At 47.0% G+C, this 18,315-nt stretch overlaps 1 protein-coding gene across 2 annotated transcripts in view; it reads left to right on the top strand.

Moving 5' to 3' along the window:
• Positions 1-315: 315 nt before the first annotated feature.
• Positions 316-18,315, top strand: part of LOC147027758 (thioredoxin-dependent peroxide reductase, mitochondrial-like) — a 56,024-nt gene continuing 38,024 nt past the window's right edge. Inside the window, exon 1 of one of the 2 annotated variants that reach the window (XM_085877338.1) lies at positions 316-669. In XM_085877338.1, the coding sequence (XP_085733464.1) occupies positions 331-669 (339 nt within the window). In that variant the 5' untranslated portion in view covers positions 316-330. Of the gene's footprint in view, positions 670-5,292; positions 5,557-18,315 lie in introns of those variants that run through there. The other variant, XM_085877340.1, reaches the window with a different exon arrangement.

Genomic DNA, 18,315 nt, shown 5'->3' with positions numbered 1-18,315 from the left:
AAGCTGTGACCAGGTGTTCTGAACTTTCGGTAACGGAGGTCAATACATTTTATACCGCTCGCCAAGTGACTTAAGCATTCAGGCAAGCGCTAGCTTGCTGCTTGGTAACACCCCGAGTGTCCCGTATTTTACGGGATCGTCCCGTTTTTAACCAAACGTCCCGCGTCCCGTTACATACCCTCAAGAAACGCCACTTTCCAATATTTTCAGCATTACGAAGGATATTTGTTAAAGGAAAGGAAAAAACAAACAAACAGCGCAGCTGCGTACGCCTCCGTCATGGCAACAGCACACGCTCAACAAGGCCCGGTGGAATTCGGAATCCCTGCAATGGCGTCATCGGATTCATGGCACGGGAGGTGTGTAAGTGTAACCGTACATGAGCAAAGTTCACCGAAAAAGAGGAAGAGGACCGCAAAGAGGAAGTGTGTCTTTCGTGACGAATGGCTGCTGTCCTCCAGCCTCAACTGGCTGACTCAAGATGCTGACAATCGTCACGGAGCTTTCTGCACGTTATGCTCTCGGAGTTTCTCCGTTTCACATGGCGGATTATCCGACATCAGGCAGCACGCTGCAGGAAGCGCGCACAAGGCGAAAGTGACAGCAAGCACAAAAGGCCAAGGGATGAAGGCATTGTTCACCGTAAAAGGCTCTTCCGAGACAGAAAAGGTAAGGACAACGATTCATGAACATTGTTGTTGAGGAAGCTCGTCGAGTTGTGAAGGACCTGCACGTGGTATTACTGTGTTTTACTGACACAAGACATTAACAAATGTTGTTTTGTGGTCGAGAACAATTCGTTGACGGTCAAAACTTTAGTCAAATGAAGAAAAACGAAAAAGAAAAAAAGTTTCCATGAAGCATTTCAGTGAAACACTTTAACGTCCGCGGTCGGACGTACACAAAATACGTGACGCTTTGGGGAGACAGAGACTTTCCCCAAAACATCACGGGGGGGGGCGTTCCCTGGAGCGTCACGGAGGAGGGGGCGTTCCCTGGTGCGTCACGGAGGAAGGGGCGTTCCCTGGTGCGTCACTCAGGATGGGGCGTTCCTGGTGCGTCACGGAGGAGGGGCGTTCCCTGGTGCGTCACTCAGGAGGAGGCGTTCCCTGGTGCGTCACTGAGGAGGGGCGTTCCCTGGTGCGTCACTGAGGAGGGGGTGTTCCCTGGAGCTTCACGGAGGAGGGGGCGTTCCCTGGAGCTTCACGGAGGAGGGGGCGTTCCCTGGTGCGTCACTGAGGAGGGGCGTTCCCTGGAGCGTCACGAGGGAGAGGGTGGTGCCACAGTCACGTGACGCCATCAAGCAACAGTGTCCATTCTCCAATAATACAGGACAGCATGACAGTATCCACATGAAAGATCAGGACCATTCTGTGAGAATATCTGAGGAGGAAGTTCTGTATTTTATTCCGAATTTGTTCTCAACATTTTTAGTCGAAAATGACTTTTATTCGGAATAAATATTTGGCATATTGTAAGCATTCCATAATTGCCTTGTACCTTACCAGATATCATGATTGTGTACGAATGAATCATTTTGGAGATGTTTTGTCATTGTTGGAGGGAAGACTATTCTGGAGGGGGGTATTTTGTTGGAGTCGCGTGTTGGTTTCGAGGGGAGTGGGGAGGGGGGGCGATCATGCGAAGCGTCACAGGGAGGAGAGCGGTTTCAAAAAGGTGTCACGTGTTTTATATATGACCTAGTGGGGCAACTTAGCTAAATATAGCATAACAATTGTGCATTTTGTGAGGAAAGCACCAAATTTGGCACACTAGTAGCCTATCGTATTATGAACAGATTTGGATATTGGGCCATCTCAAAATTTTTGATGGCAGTGGAAAATGGCGGCCACAGCCATCAGCGGCTGAATTTGAGATGGCCCAATATCCATATCTGTTCATAATATGATAGGCTACTAGTGTGCCAAATTTGGTGCTTTCCTCACAAAATGCACAATTGTTATGCTAAGTTGCCCCACTAACCCCTAAATGTGAAGTATAAAGGTTAAGAATGCATATTTTGTATTTCATGATTGCATGATGAAACTAGAAGGGTACTTGGTAGAGTGCATACCTCCACCACGTAATGCCTGATCCATGAGAACATATCGGGCCCATAACATTTTTGAAATATTGTGCTGTACAGCACTATATCGTTTTTGACCCGATCTCTCAATGGTAATGCGTCACTTTAAAAATTAAATAATTGTTGTATCCAGATCCGGATTCAGATTGTCACCAGAATCGAATCAATTTGTCCTTGCCATACACCCAACCTGTCCACCAAGTTTTGTCTGAATCCGTCCACAACTTTTTGAGATATCGTGCTCTCCATCGGTTTAGCACCATCTCTCAATGGTGAAGAATCACTTAAAAATGATCAGATCCGGATCCGGATTCGGATCTTCACCAAAATGGAATCAATTCCTCCTTGTCACACACCCAACGTGTCCACCAGGTTTCGTCGGAATCCGTCCACAACTTTTTGAGATGTCCTGCACACAGACAGACAAACAAACGAAATGAAATTGCTCGTTGAGCAAGGAATTGCTGGAATAACTTTGTCATATCTCCATAATCCCTGAAAAAACAAAAACCTGGAAATCAATTTGGTTCTTATAAGTCAATAGTGCTACTGCTTAATGAGTTATCACACTTCGTTTGGTCATGATCGTAACTTGGAAGTCAATCAGACTTGAAATGGCGTTTTTATCGCAATTTGAAAGTTTTGACCCGACTCCCCCTGACATTCGACCTCCGACCGCTAAGAAGGTTGTTGGTGCGACACTGCAATGAGACATATAGTTGGATGCAGTATTGGAAGATGCACATTTTGGATTTGGTTTGAAGTCGATACGACCATTTTAGTGGACGTTATCGCGAAAATAAGAATTTCGGTGACTTTGACCTTGACCTTTGACCGAGATTCACCAAAAACGACAAGTGTCTAAGTTGGACCATGGCCGACGTCTGTACCCAGTTTGTTCATGATCGCTGAAACGGTGTGGCTGCAACAGGGTAAACAAACACAAACAAACAGACAGACACACAGAATGACACACACAACCAATCAACATAATTGCCGAAATCCGAAGGATTCCGGCCATTTAACAAACAGACAAGAGAGGAGTGAAAACATAACCTCCTTCACCTTCGCTGGTGGAGGTAATTAAAAGAAAGTCAAGCAGGCAAAACAGAGGTTTCGATGGAAGGAAGCCTACTTGGGAAGAATAACGCAAAAGAAGGAAGAAGTACTCATTCTCTAAAGTCTAAACGATCAGGTGGGTGTGGTGCGTTTTTTGGATTCGATTCCAATTGATAGGTAAACGAGTGTCTGGCTCTCCCACGACCCCCCACACCTGCATTCATCGTTTTATGTAACCATGAAGATTTAACTCGATAAAAGATTAAAAAAAAAAAAAATTATATATTTGTTTATATGTTTTATCCGTCGAAATTATTAAGAAATAAACATCGAATTCTACCAACATTTAGTTGAAATATATTGGTCGTGCGGTGTTTGAAATGGAAGATAACAGGGGGTGTTTTCCATAACCAAGCAGCTTGCTAGCGCTTGCCAAGCGAACCGTTCCTTATCAACCGTTTTGTTGGAGTGCTTGCTCGAGTGCTTAAGCCACTTGGCGAGCGCTCTACTAACTTATTGGAAACGGTAACAACACCTCTGGTCATCCCTTGGTCCACTTATTTAATAACCATTTCAAGTATATCATTATTATTCAATCATTAAAGAGAAGAAAGAATTCCAAGGTTGAAATTAAACCTCGCAGATTGGATAAATCTCTTTCAACTAAATTACTAAACAACAAAATCCTGACTCTTGTGTGTGTTTGCTTATTTGCTTGTTTGTTTGTTTGTTTGTTTGTTTGTTTGTTACTTGCAGAATCGAAGATTTTTCAACTATATTGGCCAGTCGATTTTGTTATTCTGTCTGTTTGTCTGCCTTGTTCGTCGCCTGCAGGTCACAATTTTAAACCGATCTTCAAGAAACTTCACCACATGGTAGAGTTTGTCATAAGGAAGAAGCCTATTGTTTTTGACGTCAAAAGGTCAACATAGGCCATAGGTCAACAACTTTGGTGGGATTTCTAAAATCCTTAATTTTCATCCGATTGACTTGAAATTTGAACATTTATATTTCATGTCAATGAATTCAACCAGCCAATTATTTTTGATGTCAACATGGACCACAAAGGTCGACAAAGGCCCAAGGACAGCAACTTCGGTAAGATTTTAAAATCCTCAATTTTCATCCGATTGACTTGAAATTTGAAGAGGATTCATATTTCAGGTCACTGAATTCAACTAGTCAATTATTTTTGAGGTCAACATGGACCAAAAGGTGAACAGAGGCCAAAGGTCAATATAGGCCAAAGGTCAACAAAGGCCTAAGGACAGCAACTTAGGTAAGATTTATAAAATCCTCAATTTTCATCCGATTGACTTGAAATTTGAAGAGGATTCATATTTCAGGTCACTGAATTCAACTAGTCAATTATTTTTGAGGTCAACATGGACCAAAAGGTCAACATAGGCCAAAGGTCAACAATGAAGGTGGTATTTCTTTAAAATCCTCAATTTTCATCAGATTCACTTGAAATTTGAAGAGGAGTTGCATATTTGGTCAATTAATTCAACTACCAATTATTTTTGAGGTCAAATTTGTTTTATGGATTTTGCAAGTATCATGCTCTGCATGAGGTCTTCTTGTTTGTTTGTTTGTCGGGCTGCTCTTCCTACAGTTCTGGGCTGATTCCATCCAGACTTGCTCCAGAGGATCAGCATGACCCCTAATTAATCTATTGGGGTGTTTTTTTTTCTCTTTGCCTGTGGTTTTGAGGGAGAGGGGGAGAGCAAATGATCCATGTAAACGTGTATCGTGTTGCACTGCTTTCCAGGTATTAGAAGTCTCCACCATTTACAGTATTCGTGTCCCCACGTTTTCCAGTGCTGTGAGGTGTTTTGAATTACAAGCAGGAGTTATGTTTTTGCTTCATGCACGTTTTTGGCCTATACATAGCAGTGAGCTGCCTATACACCGCCAAAATTAAGATTTGCGTCCAAAGAACGTGTTGCATGCTTGGAACAACATCACCCATTGGGCATGTACTCTGCCACTAAAGTGTAATATGTGGACGAAGCTACTTAATTGCCATGCTTCTTAGTCTTGCATCGCTTCATATTTGAATTTTTTTTAAAATGTGTTTTCTTGTCCTTTTAATTGTAGTCCACAGTGATTGATGTATGATTATGCACAAGGCTGCCGGACGGTGGAGTTTCATGGTATATCGTTTAGCTCGACATGTAATTTCGCCATCTTAACGATTCAATTCCCCGTTTGCTTTAATGTAATCGAGTGTAAAAGTGATGGACATGAGGGTATAACGTGCGACGCACGTGCCTATGAATACGTGAACGCAAACAAAAGCAATAATCACGAGTCTGAGGGTAATTGTTAACAGTGTGTCCTCACGCCACACGCGCTGCGGCTGTTGTTGAGCAATGGCTGCGATTATTCGTTCTGCATGCGGAGGCACGGTAAGTTTAATCTCTTGTGTCGGTTTACTTTGTCGCATTGACATCCTTTTTATTTATTTTTAAATGACTTTTGTGACGGCTCGTTTGCCTCATCTTAAGATGGGGGTCTATTTCACAATGGGGTTGGATTAAAGGCCGACCATTTGGGAACGTGCAGAATGAGCAGCCGGCTTAACGTTGCGTATGACATCTGAAGGACATTGCGCTCGACAATGCCGGTGGTTTTAAGTGGTATGCATTGCAATGGGTCATCTCGTTATTAAGTACGCACGGTGCGAGGGGAGGACTGTTTAGTAGGCCAGTGCCATATTATATTGTGGTCATGGTTTAGGGGGTTGGGGGGAGGGGTGAGGGGTTTTAGATTTTGGGGATTGGGGGGAGGGGTGAGGGGTTTCAGATTTTGGGGGTGAGGGGTTTCAGATTTTTTTTGGGGGGGAGGGGTGAGGGGTTTCAGATTTTAGGGGGAGGAGTAGTGATGAGAAAAGTGTGCCATGCTCAGACATCACCTGGCTGGTAAAAATATAAATTGGGAACAAATTTGTTTATTTTTGGGGGGGGTGTTTCATTATTATTTTTCGATTTATTTCGTTAGTTTTTTTTTTTTTAATATTTTTTTGGGAGGGGTGGGTGGGTGAGGCCAGTTTTAGAGTGAAGAATATACAACACCAATACCAACCACACCTCCTCCCATGACTGGACCCTCGGATGTACACAATCACCTATCCATACTCGAGCTACCAACCAGTCCTGCCAATATGCCTGCACCCCTCTATCTCCAATGCTTCTAGGTCCTTATCTAATTCCAATTTAAACCGAACTACTGTACTCTCTGCTGCCACGACCATTCCGTGAGTGAAAGACCCTTGCCTTACTACCCGTCTTAACTCTCCTCTCCTGTTCTCCACTCTCAGGTTATTGCCCTTGATCTGATCGCTGTCTATTTTGCTGAATAACTCTTCTGTAGTTATTTTATCTATACCCTTCAATCCTTCATTATCATAAACATCTCTGTCCCATCCCCTTGTCATCACCTCCTTTCTCATGTATAAAGTGATGTCTCCTTCAGCCACATCTCATAGCTGAGTCGAGTCAGGCCGGGAATCAAGTTGCCCGGTGCTGAACCCTCTCTATGGCAGCTACCTCTTTCCTCAGATTCAGTGACCAAAACTGAACACTATTCCAGATGAGGCCTCACTAAATTCCGATAGTGTTATCGATTTGAATTTGTCCTACCTACCTAATTTGTCCGACCTAATTTGAATAAAAATTAATAAATAAATAAAATAATCCTACCTACCAAAACCTAATTTGAATAAAAATTACCTACTTTGATTTAGAATTTGTCCCCCGACAAATACAACCTTATTAGCTTTACCTATAACTACCTGGCACTGTACTCTCCGCTTACCCACCCCCCCTTCTTCCTGCTCCGTATCTACTGCCACCACCACATCCTTCTCCTGTGTGATGTTCTGAAACTGCCCCCTTGCATCATGTAATCTCTCTTTTTCATTATTCATACCCATCCCCAGCATCTTCCATTTGTTTAGGTTAAACTGCATCTGCCAGTATTGTCCCCAATCTATTAAAGTATCTTGACTTTCCTGAATCTGATCACCCCCACCCACCCTCTCTGTTATCTGGCTTACCTCCAAGCTTCTAGTCTCATCTTCAAATTGAAAAAGCCTACCCTTAACCCGACCGTTTACATCATTGATGTAAAATATGAATAATGATGGTCCCGGTACTGATCCCTGAAGTATCCACCGACTTCCTTCTACTTACAGCCACTCTTTTACTCCTGCAATGATGTAAATGTAACTCCAGTCCTGTTATTTTATACCTAATAAATGCCTTCTGCTTCTCCTTAATCGTGCTTCTAGTTTTACCCCTCACTGGAATATACCTATTCTACACTCAACACATTTGCTCCTTGAAGTTTTCCCATTTCTCTGATGCTGATTGTCCTGTTATTAGAGTCTCTCAATCTACATTACCCAACTCTCTCCTCCTTCCCTCAAAGTTTGCCTTCCTGAAATCTAACAGCCTTACCCTACTATCCTGAACTCTAACCCTTAAAAAATCTTTGCACACACAATGTTATGTATGGTCACTTGCTCCGAAGTGCTCCCTGACTTCCATTTCCTCCTCCATATTGGGAGTTACTTAAAAGGAGGTCAAACACTGCACTCCCCCTCATGGAATTATCTACAAACTGGGTTAAGCAATCCGGGACTAAAACTAGGAAATCCTCATCTGCTTTGCTCTTTCCCTGTTTCTGGACCCAATCTATCCCTGGCAAGTTAAAATCTCCCATAATCAATCCTCTTCCCTTACCACATGCCCTTTTTAATTCTTCATGTACTCCTTCCTCCTCTTCCTTCACACCCAGAGCCCTATAAAAGTATCTTACTGTTTTTACAATCTCTAATCTCTACTGATACAGAATCCTCGACATTAATTCCTTCCTTAATGTCACCCCTTTCTCTTGATGCAATGCTGTCCTTTACCCAGATTGCTACTTCTCCTATTCTCTCCTTCCTATCACACCGATACACCTTGTCGCCTTCTAATCCTGTCCTCCAGTTACTCTCCTCCTTAAACCATGTCTCACTGACTGCAACTATATCGTACTCCTCACTATGTACTTTGGCTTCAAGCTCTTCCATCTTATTATTCAAACTTCTGGCATTAACTTTTCCCTTCCTGAAATTCTATTTTTCCTGCCTGGCTTTAGAAATCAAAAGTATGTCATCAGTTTCTTCCTTTATAGCCTTTTCACCCTCCTCTGCCTAAAAAGAAAAATAAAAAGCCTGAACTCCTGCCTCAGTTCCCACTGCAAACCTTGCTGCCCCCTTTCTATTTAGCATATGGTTGCCCTTCTGTAAACACTCCCTTTGCCCTCAAATGATTGCCACTGTCTATTAAATGCAAAACCTTCCTCCCTACGCTATTCTCGTAGTCGTATCTATCGCTCTCTGTCTGTCGTACCATATCAGATTTATCTCTTGCCCTGGTCATCAATTACGAGGGTGACTCAAAAAGTATCCGCAATATATTTTTTATTTAAATATTATAACTACAATTGAGCATGCACAAGAGCATCATTTTTTTCCCCATCGTCCCCCTCCTTTTCAGCACACAGTCCATCAGTTCACAAGCTTCTGTATGCCCTCAGAAAAAAAACGAGTGAAGAGCCACACATGCACCGCTTCTTTCACTTGTTGGTCACTGGCAAAGCGGTGGCCTCTTCAAACGTCTTTGATTGGACCAAACAGGTCAGGACTGTACGGAAGATGCTCCAACACCTCAAAGTTCAATTGCCGGAGGGTTTTCACAGTATGGGCAGCAGTGTGTGGATGGGCATTGTCATACAACACCTTTTAACAGTAGCCCTCGGCATTTCCATCGAATATCTGGTTTCAACTGGTCCCGGATCATTTCACAACAACGGACACCGTTTACTGTTGTGCTCCCCTCTTGATCGTGTTCCAAAATTGGGCCTTGTGAGTCCCAGAAAAGTGTGAACATCACTTTTCCGGCCGATGATTGACTTGAATTTATTTTTGACTGGTGATGTCACACGTTTCTTCTCCATACTCTGGCGTTTGTTCTCTGGCTCATAATGGTGGTTCCACGTCTTCTCTTCAGTAACAATGCGTCCTAAAAAAGCTTTCCCTTCATGACGAAAGTGATTAAAAAGGCTTTGGCAGATTGTCACACAGTTGTGCTTGTGCTCTTCAGTTAGTCATTTTGGAACCCACCTTGCAGAAACTTTATGAAAGCCAAGTCTGTTGATGATTTCATGTGCAGAACCATGACTGCTGTTCAAATGTTGTGCCACTTCGTCAATAGTCAACCGTCGGTTATCCAGAATCTTGGCGCAGAGTCATTCAATGTTTTCTTCTGTTGTGGACGTGGATGGGCCTCCAGATCATTCATAATCAGTGACACATTTGCGACCGTTTTTGGACATGGGAATCCAATCATACACACTCCGCTGCAGTATAGCACTGTTCCCATATTGTGCTGAAAGTCTGTGATGGATTTTGGCCCTTGGTACACCTTCAGCCCACAAAAATCGTATTGCTGCACGCTGCTCTTCGTTGGTGCAAACAGACAGCGGAGCAGTCATGTTGACTCCCTGACAACCACATAATTATTGACTGCTCAAGAAACAGCTTCACAATAGTACAGACAGTTCATGCTTTTTTTTTTCATGATATTTCAAAAATTTATTGGGCGTGATATGTTCTTGTGAATCAGGCGTTGCATGGCGGAGCTATGCGCTCTACCGAGTGTCCTCCTATTTCAGTCTTTGAAGGATGCCAGACAACATTACCTTACAAGCCTTTCAGTCGCTTGCTCAATATCCTGTACCTATTTTTCAAATTCTCCGAGTAAACCTTGCCTGTATCATTTGTACCACAACCAATATCTTCTTGCTGTAACCCGATACAATGTCATTTAACCTTCCTTCAATATCCCTGAAGGTGATAGTGATGGTGGTGGTGGTGGTGTATATGTGAAAACAACGTATTTACTTGCCTGTAACTTTAATGTGACCGATTTCGATGTGAACAATTTTGATTTGTTTTTTTTTTTGTGTTTTTATTTATTTAAAGAAGTTACCATCTTTGTTCTACTTCCTTTTTTTATATGCCCGATATATATATATATATATATATATATATATATATATATATATATATATATATATATATATATATATATATATATATATATATATATATATATATATATATGATACCGGTCGTCCGTCTGTCCGTTCCTGTCCGCACTCTAACTCCCAAAGTTTTAAACTTTCACGTTTAATATTTGGTACATAGGTACAGACTGGAGACGGTGTGTCGCGACATACATTCTTCATCTAAAGTGGTTGCCATGGCAACCAGGATGCTATTTTCCATGTAGTAGCACAATTCTGTATATACCTTCTTGTTCTTCATAAATTGAAGTGTTTGAATATATTGTTACAGAAATGGCCGTTATTGGACTACTAAATATAGGATTAGCTCAGATCCCCCATTAAATGCACGTATTGCTAGGTTGTTTGGTAAAGTGAACGTTATATGTGTGTCGGGAGGTGAAGAGGCTGTTTTGTTGTCTGAGCGGTGGTGGTGGAACAAAGGCCCCCTCTTCTTCCTCCCCTCTACGGACGATAGGCCCCGCCCAGTCGGCTGGGAGGGTGTGGCCAAGGGGAGGAGGTGGAGCTATGGGGAGGAGTTTGTCGGCTTCGCCGAGAGAGGTGTGCTCGTTTGTCGAGAGAAAACGAAGACCTCAGGTTCAGGTTCAGTTTGAGTGTTTGGAAAACTGCAGGCGGTTGAAAGGCTGCTCGTGTGACAAAGGAGCGAACAAAGCGAGCGAACAAAGGCTTCGTGAATAGAGAATAGTGTTTGGAGAACAGTCGCTCTCGAGAGGGTGCTCGTGTTTTGAAGTGAGCAAACGTAAGATAGGTGGCCTGCACGGAGAGAGGAACTGAGAGGACGAAGCGGAAGTTGGGATTCGAGGCCGGAAGGCAGGAGAGGAGACGCCGGAGCCTCTGATGGTCCCTGTTCACATCAACGGCTCGGCATGTTTGCCGGAGCCCGGTACCTTGATTTGGGCCTTGTCTGAGGAACAGGCCAGGCCTGGATTTGTATGCTGGACCGTGAGAGAGATCAGCTGAGGCCCATCGTCGACATTGCCCGGGGCCGGAACGCGCTGAGGAGGGCGTGCGCACGCGGTGACTTGAGAAGGAAGAGTACGGCGTCGCCATCTTTCCACACGGCGCATTCGAGCTGGGAGTTCGAATCCGTGGACATCCACCTGTTGCGAGCGACATTTGTGTTTTTGACACTGTCCTCTCGTCCATGAGACATCACCAAGTACTCTGTCTTGTCTTGCATGCATGCTGTCCGTCTGTCTGTCTGTCTGTCTGTCTTTGTCTGCACGTTGGTTAAGGCATATTTCAGTAGCGACCCCCTCAAAACCTGTAGTCCGTGGTTCCCAAGTCCAGAACGGGTTGAGGATTGTTAATAAAAACATTGTCGTGAATTTTGCTTGTGTTGTGATCCCCGATGTTCTCCAATAAATCTGGTTAATTCTTATGACGTTGCCGCTCTGGATTAATTTGAGTCACGTCGAGGAACAATCCGTTCGATTGGCATATAAAACCAAAATGGTTACAGACTGGCAGAAAACGCTCGGCATCTGACAAAACCAGTCTGTAACCACGGGTTCTATTTCCCCAACTGGCAAGGTACAAGCAGTACATTGGTATCGCGATTGAAGGTGCGTGACCCGAGGCCTGTGCTGAGCCGGCCGGCGTTATAGATCTCGGAGACGGCCGGAGTGGGTTGAGAATCCCTCCGTCGCTGAATCCTTAACGATATAATTGTGCGTGCGTGCATGCATGCGTGCGCTTGTGTGTGTCGCAGAGACTTTTTTTGGGTGTATATTGTGCTCACTTGCGCTCTTGTTAATCATGCATCAGTGAGGTGTTTTTAATAATGTGGCAGTGAGGTGTTTTTAATCATGTATCAGTGAGGTGTTTTTATATGCCCGATTTCGCGCCCGCTATGCGAATTCGTGCCCGCCGGCGTGCGAACGGCCACGTAACTCGAATCGCGGAACGTCGCCCACCGGACGGACAATTCTGTCGTGACCCTCTCGGACTAACGCCAGGAGCTAATCACGGGTGGGCCTTTCGGCCTCGCCACGATCGTGCCAATCGGCCCCCGCTTGGGATAGGGTTGTTCGCCAAATTCGACCTACCCAAGTACCCACACGGAGGGTTGACCGGGCGATTGCACCTCGCCGCAGGTCGACTCCGGACACGGGCCACTTAAGCGACCCGTTCCGTACTATCGGGATAACCGAGCGGTGTTATCGTCGGCCTCGACGGTTCCGATTAATTATCGGGCGTATTAAGCCCACTACTAACCCTTTACGTGAAGCAAGATGGAGATTCAATTAAAGAAAAGACGAAGCAAAACGGGAAAAACATTTCAACATAATGCACATTTATTCCGCGGCACACGGAGAGCACACATATACAATTACAACAATTATGCACATATATCAAATGCTACAAAAGAAACACAACAATGCAGATCTACTACCGACTACGCGAGCACACGGCAACACTTACACAGTTTTACTATATAGACTGCGCCAACAACACATTTACTCAAAAGCAAAAGAAAAGGGCCACCCTCAAAGACAAGGGAGCAGACGGGGCCTGTGGGCCGCGAGACCGGGTGGATCCTACCCGTGTCTTTGTGATGAGCCGCAAATGTGGCGGCGCCCCGACTCCACGCTCCTTCGCGGGTTTCGTTGGCACTGCTTGGAGTGGGGTGGGAACGGGGCCCCCCTTTTCGCACTATCTCAGCGCGGGGGGGGGGGGAAGGGGGGAATTGTTGATTCTCTGGGGAAAAAGAGGATTGCTGGCTTTCTTGGGTCCCGCGACGAGCGATTCCACTGCGAGCTCGTTGCCGACCGCCGTCTTCCTTGCCTCGGACCCGAGCTATTCGGCCTCCTCCGCAATTCTCCTCAGCCGACTGCAGCAAACCACCTGTACGCCCTCGCCTCCCGACTCACTCCGCGCTCCAACCCGACTCGACCGCGCTCCAAGCTCCAGGCTTCCCCTCTCTGCAGCTCCCCGACAGACTCCGAACCCCGACAGACTGCGAGCTCCGCTCGGCTCTCCGACCTCTCCAGACTGACTCTTCCGAAACTGACTGCCGCTGCCACACTCTGCCGCTGCCACACACTGCTCTCCAAAACTAAATCTTCCGAAACTGACTGCTAAATTCGTCCCGTGCCCGGCGCTTTATAGGCCTGCAGGAGAACCCATATGCAAATTTCCGGATCAGGATGAGCTAGGGGGTGGAGCCACGCTCGCCCATTGGACGGAGGAAAAGGGGCGTGAACCTCCCCTGATCCCCGAATTTGCATATCGCGATTCTACACCGACGCGCCTGGAGGCGGTGCCAAACCGCCCCACGCTTGCTGATTGGACGGATCAGAAGTGGGCGTGTAGCATTCTTGATCCGAATTTTCCCTCGGGAAGGCCGCACTTTGCATTCGCGGCTCGGTGCGTATCGCTTGAACGAACCCAAGACAGCCCGACACTCAGTGATCACAGGTGATGCGGGAATGGCCGTAGAAGGAGAGAGGTGAGGGTGGTGGAGGGTTTTGGTGGTGATTTGATGGTTATGGCGGTTGATTCAAAATACAGATAGAACAGAAAAATGCCTAACTCAAAGCGTCACAGCTCGAATGAATCACATAAATTCCCTCTAAACAACGGGTTTGGGGCTAACTCCACATGTACTTAGAGTTATCTCACCTACGGGGCATGAATGGTGGTTTGTGAATTTCCACAGTCGTAACACTACCCCCTCCCTTTTTACAGACTCGTCCCGAGTCGTCAAATTCTCGTGTGCCATCTTGTGTAGTTCTCCCCGAGTATGTTTTACCTTCAGATCCCTGAGTGTGACATTCATGGTATTCGTGTCCCCAAAATAAATAACCTGAGGGCTGAGTAACGAACTAAACAAACCCACTCATACGGACGACTTAAATAAAATTACCGGCGCGAGACAGACATGCTGGGGGCGCACTCATATTTACAGTACATCTTATCTTACAAATTTTACACTAAACCATGGCCCAGGATCAATGGACTCTGCAGGAAACAAAACAAAAGTCAACCGGTGCACGGGCCGCCACTGCAGGCCCGTGTTGTAGCTGCCAACAGGACAGTTCTCGCAGCTTGCAAACTGTTGCTTTTTGATCCTGGCGCACATGGCAATGAACAAGGGGGGGGGGGCAAAGCAAAATTGAATGGGGGCTGGTGAACATGGGCAGTGGGCATGGCATGGCAAAGGTGAGCATGAGGAACAGCCTGTAGAACAAGGCCATTGCAGGCAAACGCAGACGAACTGGCCGGCACAGGCCGTGAAGCACAGCAGCTGCAGACGATCCGGCCGGCACAGGCCTTGCAGCAAAACAACAGCTGCCGATGAAGTGGGCCGGCCTTTGTCTTGCAGTGGAGGTTGGTGGAGGGAGTGCGGTGGTGCTGGCCACTCGGAAGGCGGGCTCGGACCTACCCTACGGTCTCCCTCCCAACCTATCGCCTTTGCCTGTCACTGTCCATACCCACTCCCTTAATTTGTAAAACCCAATTTAGCCCCAATTAATTTTTTTTTTTTTTTTTTTTTTTACTTCCCCACTATAAATCGTCCCCTAACCCCCTTTACTGTCCTTGTTCGGACAGCCAGCGTCCTGTGTCGAGGCCCAACGAAGCCGCAGGATGGCCTCCCCAGACTTCAGCGATCTTTAACCCAAGGTGGGTCCAGCGGCCCACAACGAGAGCGAAGGGATGGATGGTGCGGAGGGGTACACTTCCTCATCTACCCTATCCAGTAACTTTAAACTACCCCGGGGCTTTCAACAAGCGCCTCTCGCTTAAACTATTGGTTCTAACAACCCAGATTCCCGTCGCCTGTGTTGGTGTCCTCACGATTTCGGGCCTCGCCCCCCAATTTTCTTTCCGTGCCTTCACACAGTTTCATGGTTGGGACGCGTGGCTCCCCTTGGTAGGCACTACCCTCTGCCGACTCTCCGACGATGGCACCGCCGGGCACTACACTGCCTCCGAGCCTACCAGCTCCCTAAACACCGGGGAGTGCCCCCCAGGGCAACTCCCCTGAAACACACAAGTGGCAAGCTGGCTTCCCGGGCCCCTTTCTGAGGGTCACCCGTGCCCACAACACTGCCAACGCAGCTAATGGCGCCCCGGGCCCCCGCACCAAGCAGGCGCACCCGTGCCCACTACGCTATCCCGGCCCCCCATGGGCCCTTGGCCTACTACGGCCGACTAGCCTGGTGCCCGGGGTACCCACTCAGCGATACTCACCTTTCGCAGCCACGCTCCCAGCCCATCAACAGGGCTCCTGCACCCCTCCAAATGGGTATCGAGCCTACTTCCCCACCAACAACAAAACCACCTCCATTTTTCAATTTAACTCACCCAGCTACCTCAGTTTACACTGACCCCGGGGTCCCTTGGGCGGGAGTCACTCCTCCCCCCCAATCACTCATTGCACCATGCATTGCACAATCACTCCATTCACTCAGACCCGCTGGCCTCACTCACTCATCATGTATTCACTTCACAACTCTTCAACACACACCGCTGAACTCTGCCATCCTGCTAACTCCCTCCCCGAACTACCTCGTGCTCCCATGTCGTCCCTTAAACTACAGCACGTTCCTTTTAACACTACGTAGCTTAGCTACGTCCTCTCTACACATCCAAAGTCTGTCTCTGTCTCTGTCTCCAAAATGTCCCATTTTTCCAACCTAAATCTGGCTACAATCCCTCTAACTAATCCATTCCACGGGCCCCATGAGGAGGGTATGCTTCATGGGGCATACCCCTGCCCCATGAAGCCGGTCTAGCTAAGCCAACCCTTTCCCCTATTTAGTTCCATCCTGTGCCCAGGCCAAGGGGATCATCCACCCCTTGCCCAGGAATCCTGTTCACCCGAAAGCGAGGCTTGCTTTTTTTATTTTTTTTTATATTTTTTCCACATGCGCAGCACCAGCGCGGAAACTCACAACCTGCGCACCAGCGCGGCAATTCACAGCCGCGCACCTGTGGCGTGACGTGATGGCAGCTGTTCGCGTCCCTCGTCCCTCTTGGACGGTATCATCCGACAGGAATTCACCCTCCTATCGGATTCCAACCATACACGCAGCCATGATGTCACCCGGCGCATAAAAAAAAACAAAAGCCCCACGTCTCGAGGGGTTCCCCATGCGAACACGTGCTCTGCCCGTTGGAGCTTCACACACACGCTCGCGTGGAGAACCCGTCCGGTCCAAATCCATTTACCTACCGACACGACTTTGTCCGTAGCGGGATCGGCAACATTCACCGCGCGCTTTTCCGGACCGGGCTTCACTCCCGCAAGCTAGCACGTGGCAGCCTCGTGCGTTGCACAGCACGGACTTCGCGCTCGCTGCTGTGTAAACCCGGCACGGTCCCCGAAATAGCTACGGCCGCGATTCGGCCCTCGTTCCTCTGTCGCCGTCGTCGCCATTCACTCCACGCACACCTGCGTGTTACGACGCACAGACTCCACTCCATTAAACTCACATTCACGCCGGGAGACGCGGCTGCATGCTCACGCATGCCGACCGTCATCTCCCTGGCACACAGCGACCTCACACCCCTCACCATTACACTCGGCCGTTCACTCGCACACGCGGTGACACTCACACACGGCGTGCTGGGAAGCACGCATCCTGGCACACTCGCCACCACACCACTCGCACACGGGGTCGCTTCCACACACGGGGGCGCACTCACACCTTTCACCACACACACAGGGACAACCACTCTAGGGATTTGTGCCACCCCAAGGGTTTCCAGGGCCTCTATACCCCCCAAGCTCGGTGTGCACCCGTTCGCAGCACTCCTCCCCTCAACTCCGCTTGGCACGACCAAACCCACCTGGTCGTGATCAGCTTCGAGGGAGCAAACTCCCTCCCCTCGTTCCTGGAGGAGGCCATCCAGCTGCTCGCACCGGGTCACGACACATTCCCCGAGCTCCCCCTCATCGTCCTCCACGAACTCCGTGTGTGTGTGTGTGTTCTGTTCCTTTCACCCCATCTTTATCATGCAGTCTCTCCTCTATTTTTTTCTATCTCCCGAGTCTCTTTACATTTTATTTCTATTGTCTCTTCGTGTCTATTAGTTTCTTCCGGGATCTTTGTCTCTTGCTTTTTTGGACGTCGTCACCTCGTGTCTCGTCTTACACGTTTCAGTCACCCGGGCTCCCGTTATTATTTCCACTGTCTCCATTTTCAGGGTTTGCCCGAATTGTTGTTTCATCCGACGAGTGATGTCAATCAAGTCCCGCACTACGAACATTATTCCCCGTGGTGCTGTCACACATCCCACCTCATTGTGCTGTTCCATTTCTTGGCTCCTTTTGAGCCGTTCCTCCTCTCGGAACTTTCTGAGTTCTTCATTCTCCCTCCGGAGTTTTTCAATCCCCGTGGACGCCAATCTCGCTCCCCGTTTTAGTTGTTCAATTTCCAACTCACATTGTTCTTGTTTTCTGCCCCACAGTTTCTCCTGCTCTTCATTTTCCAATCTCATTGTTTCTTTCAATTGGCTCATTTCCTTCCTGTGTTTCATTCGCTGTTCTCTCACTACCCTTCCTTGTTTCCTCTCCTGTCCTTCCTTCTCCAGTTTCATGGTTTGCTTCATTTGGTTAATCTCCTTGTGTTTCATTTGCTGCTGTCTCATTACTCTTCCTTGTTTCTTCTCCTGCCCTTCCTTCTCCAGTTTCGTGGTTTTATTCATTTGGTTAATTTCCCTTTTGTGTTTCATTCGCTGTTCTTTGTCTATCTCTTCGCACTCCAGCCTTGCCTTTTCTTCCAATTGGTCAACCTCGGCTTCATGTTCCTTTTGTTTTCTATCCCATTGTTCCTCTCGTTCTTCCCTCTCCAATCTCGTTGTGTCCTTCAATCTCCTGATTTCTCCTTCCTGCTTCATTCCTTGCTCCTTCAACTTCTCCTCGTATTCCAACCTATTTTTTTTTCGTTTTGTCGTTCAGTTTCAAATTCATACTCTTTCAGTTTTTTATTCAACTGTCTCTCTTGTTCCTCGTTCTGCAATGTCATTATTTCCTTTAATTGACGGATTTCTTTCTCCTGTCTCATTCCTTGTTCTTTGTA

Source organism: Eptatretus burgeri, chromosome 4 (assembly GCF_056783735.1).
Source record: "Eptatretus burgeri isolate ZD-2024b chromosome 4, Ebu_testis_v1, whole genome shotgun sequence".
NCBI classification, from domain to species: Eukaryota; Metazoa; Chordata; class Myxini; order Myxiniformes; family Myxinidae; genus Eptatretus; species Eptatretus burgeri.
This window is presented reverse-complemented; position numbering and strand designations above follow the sequence as displayed.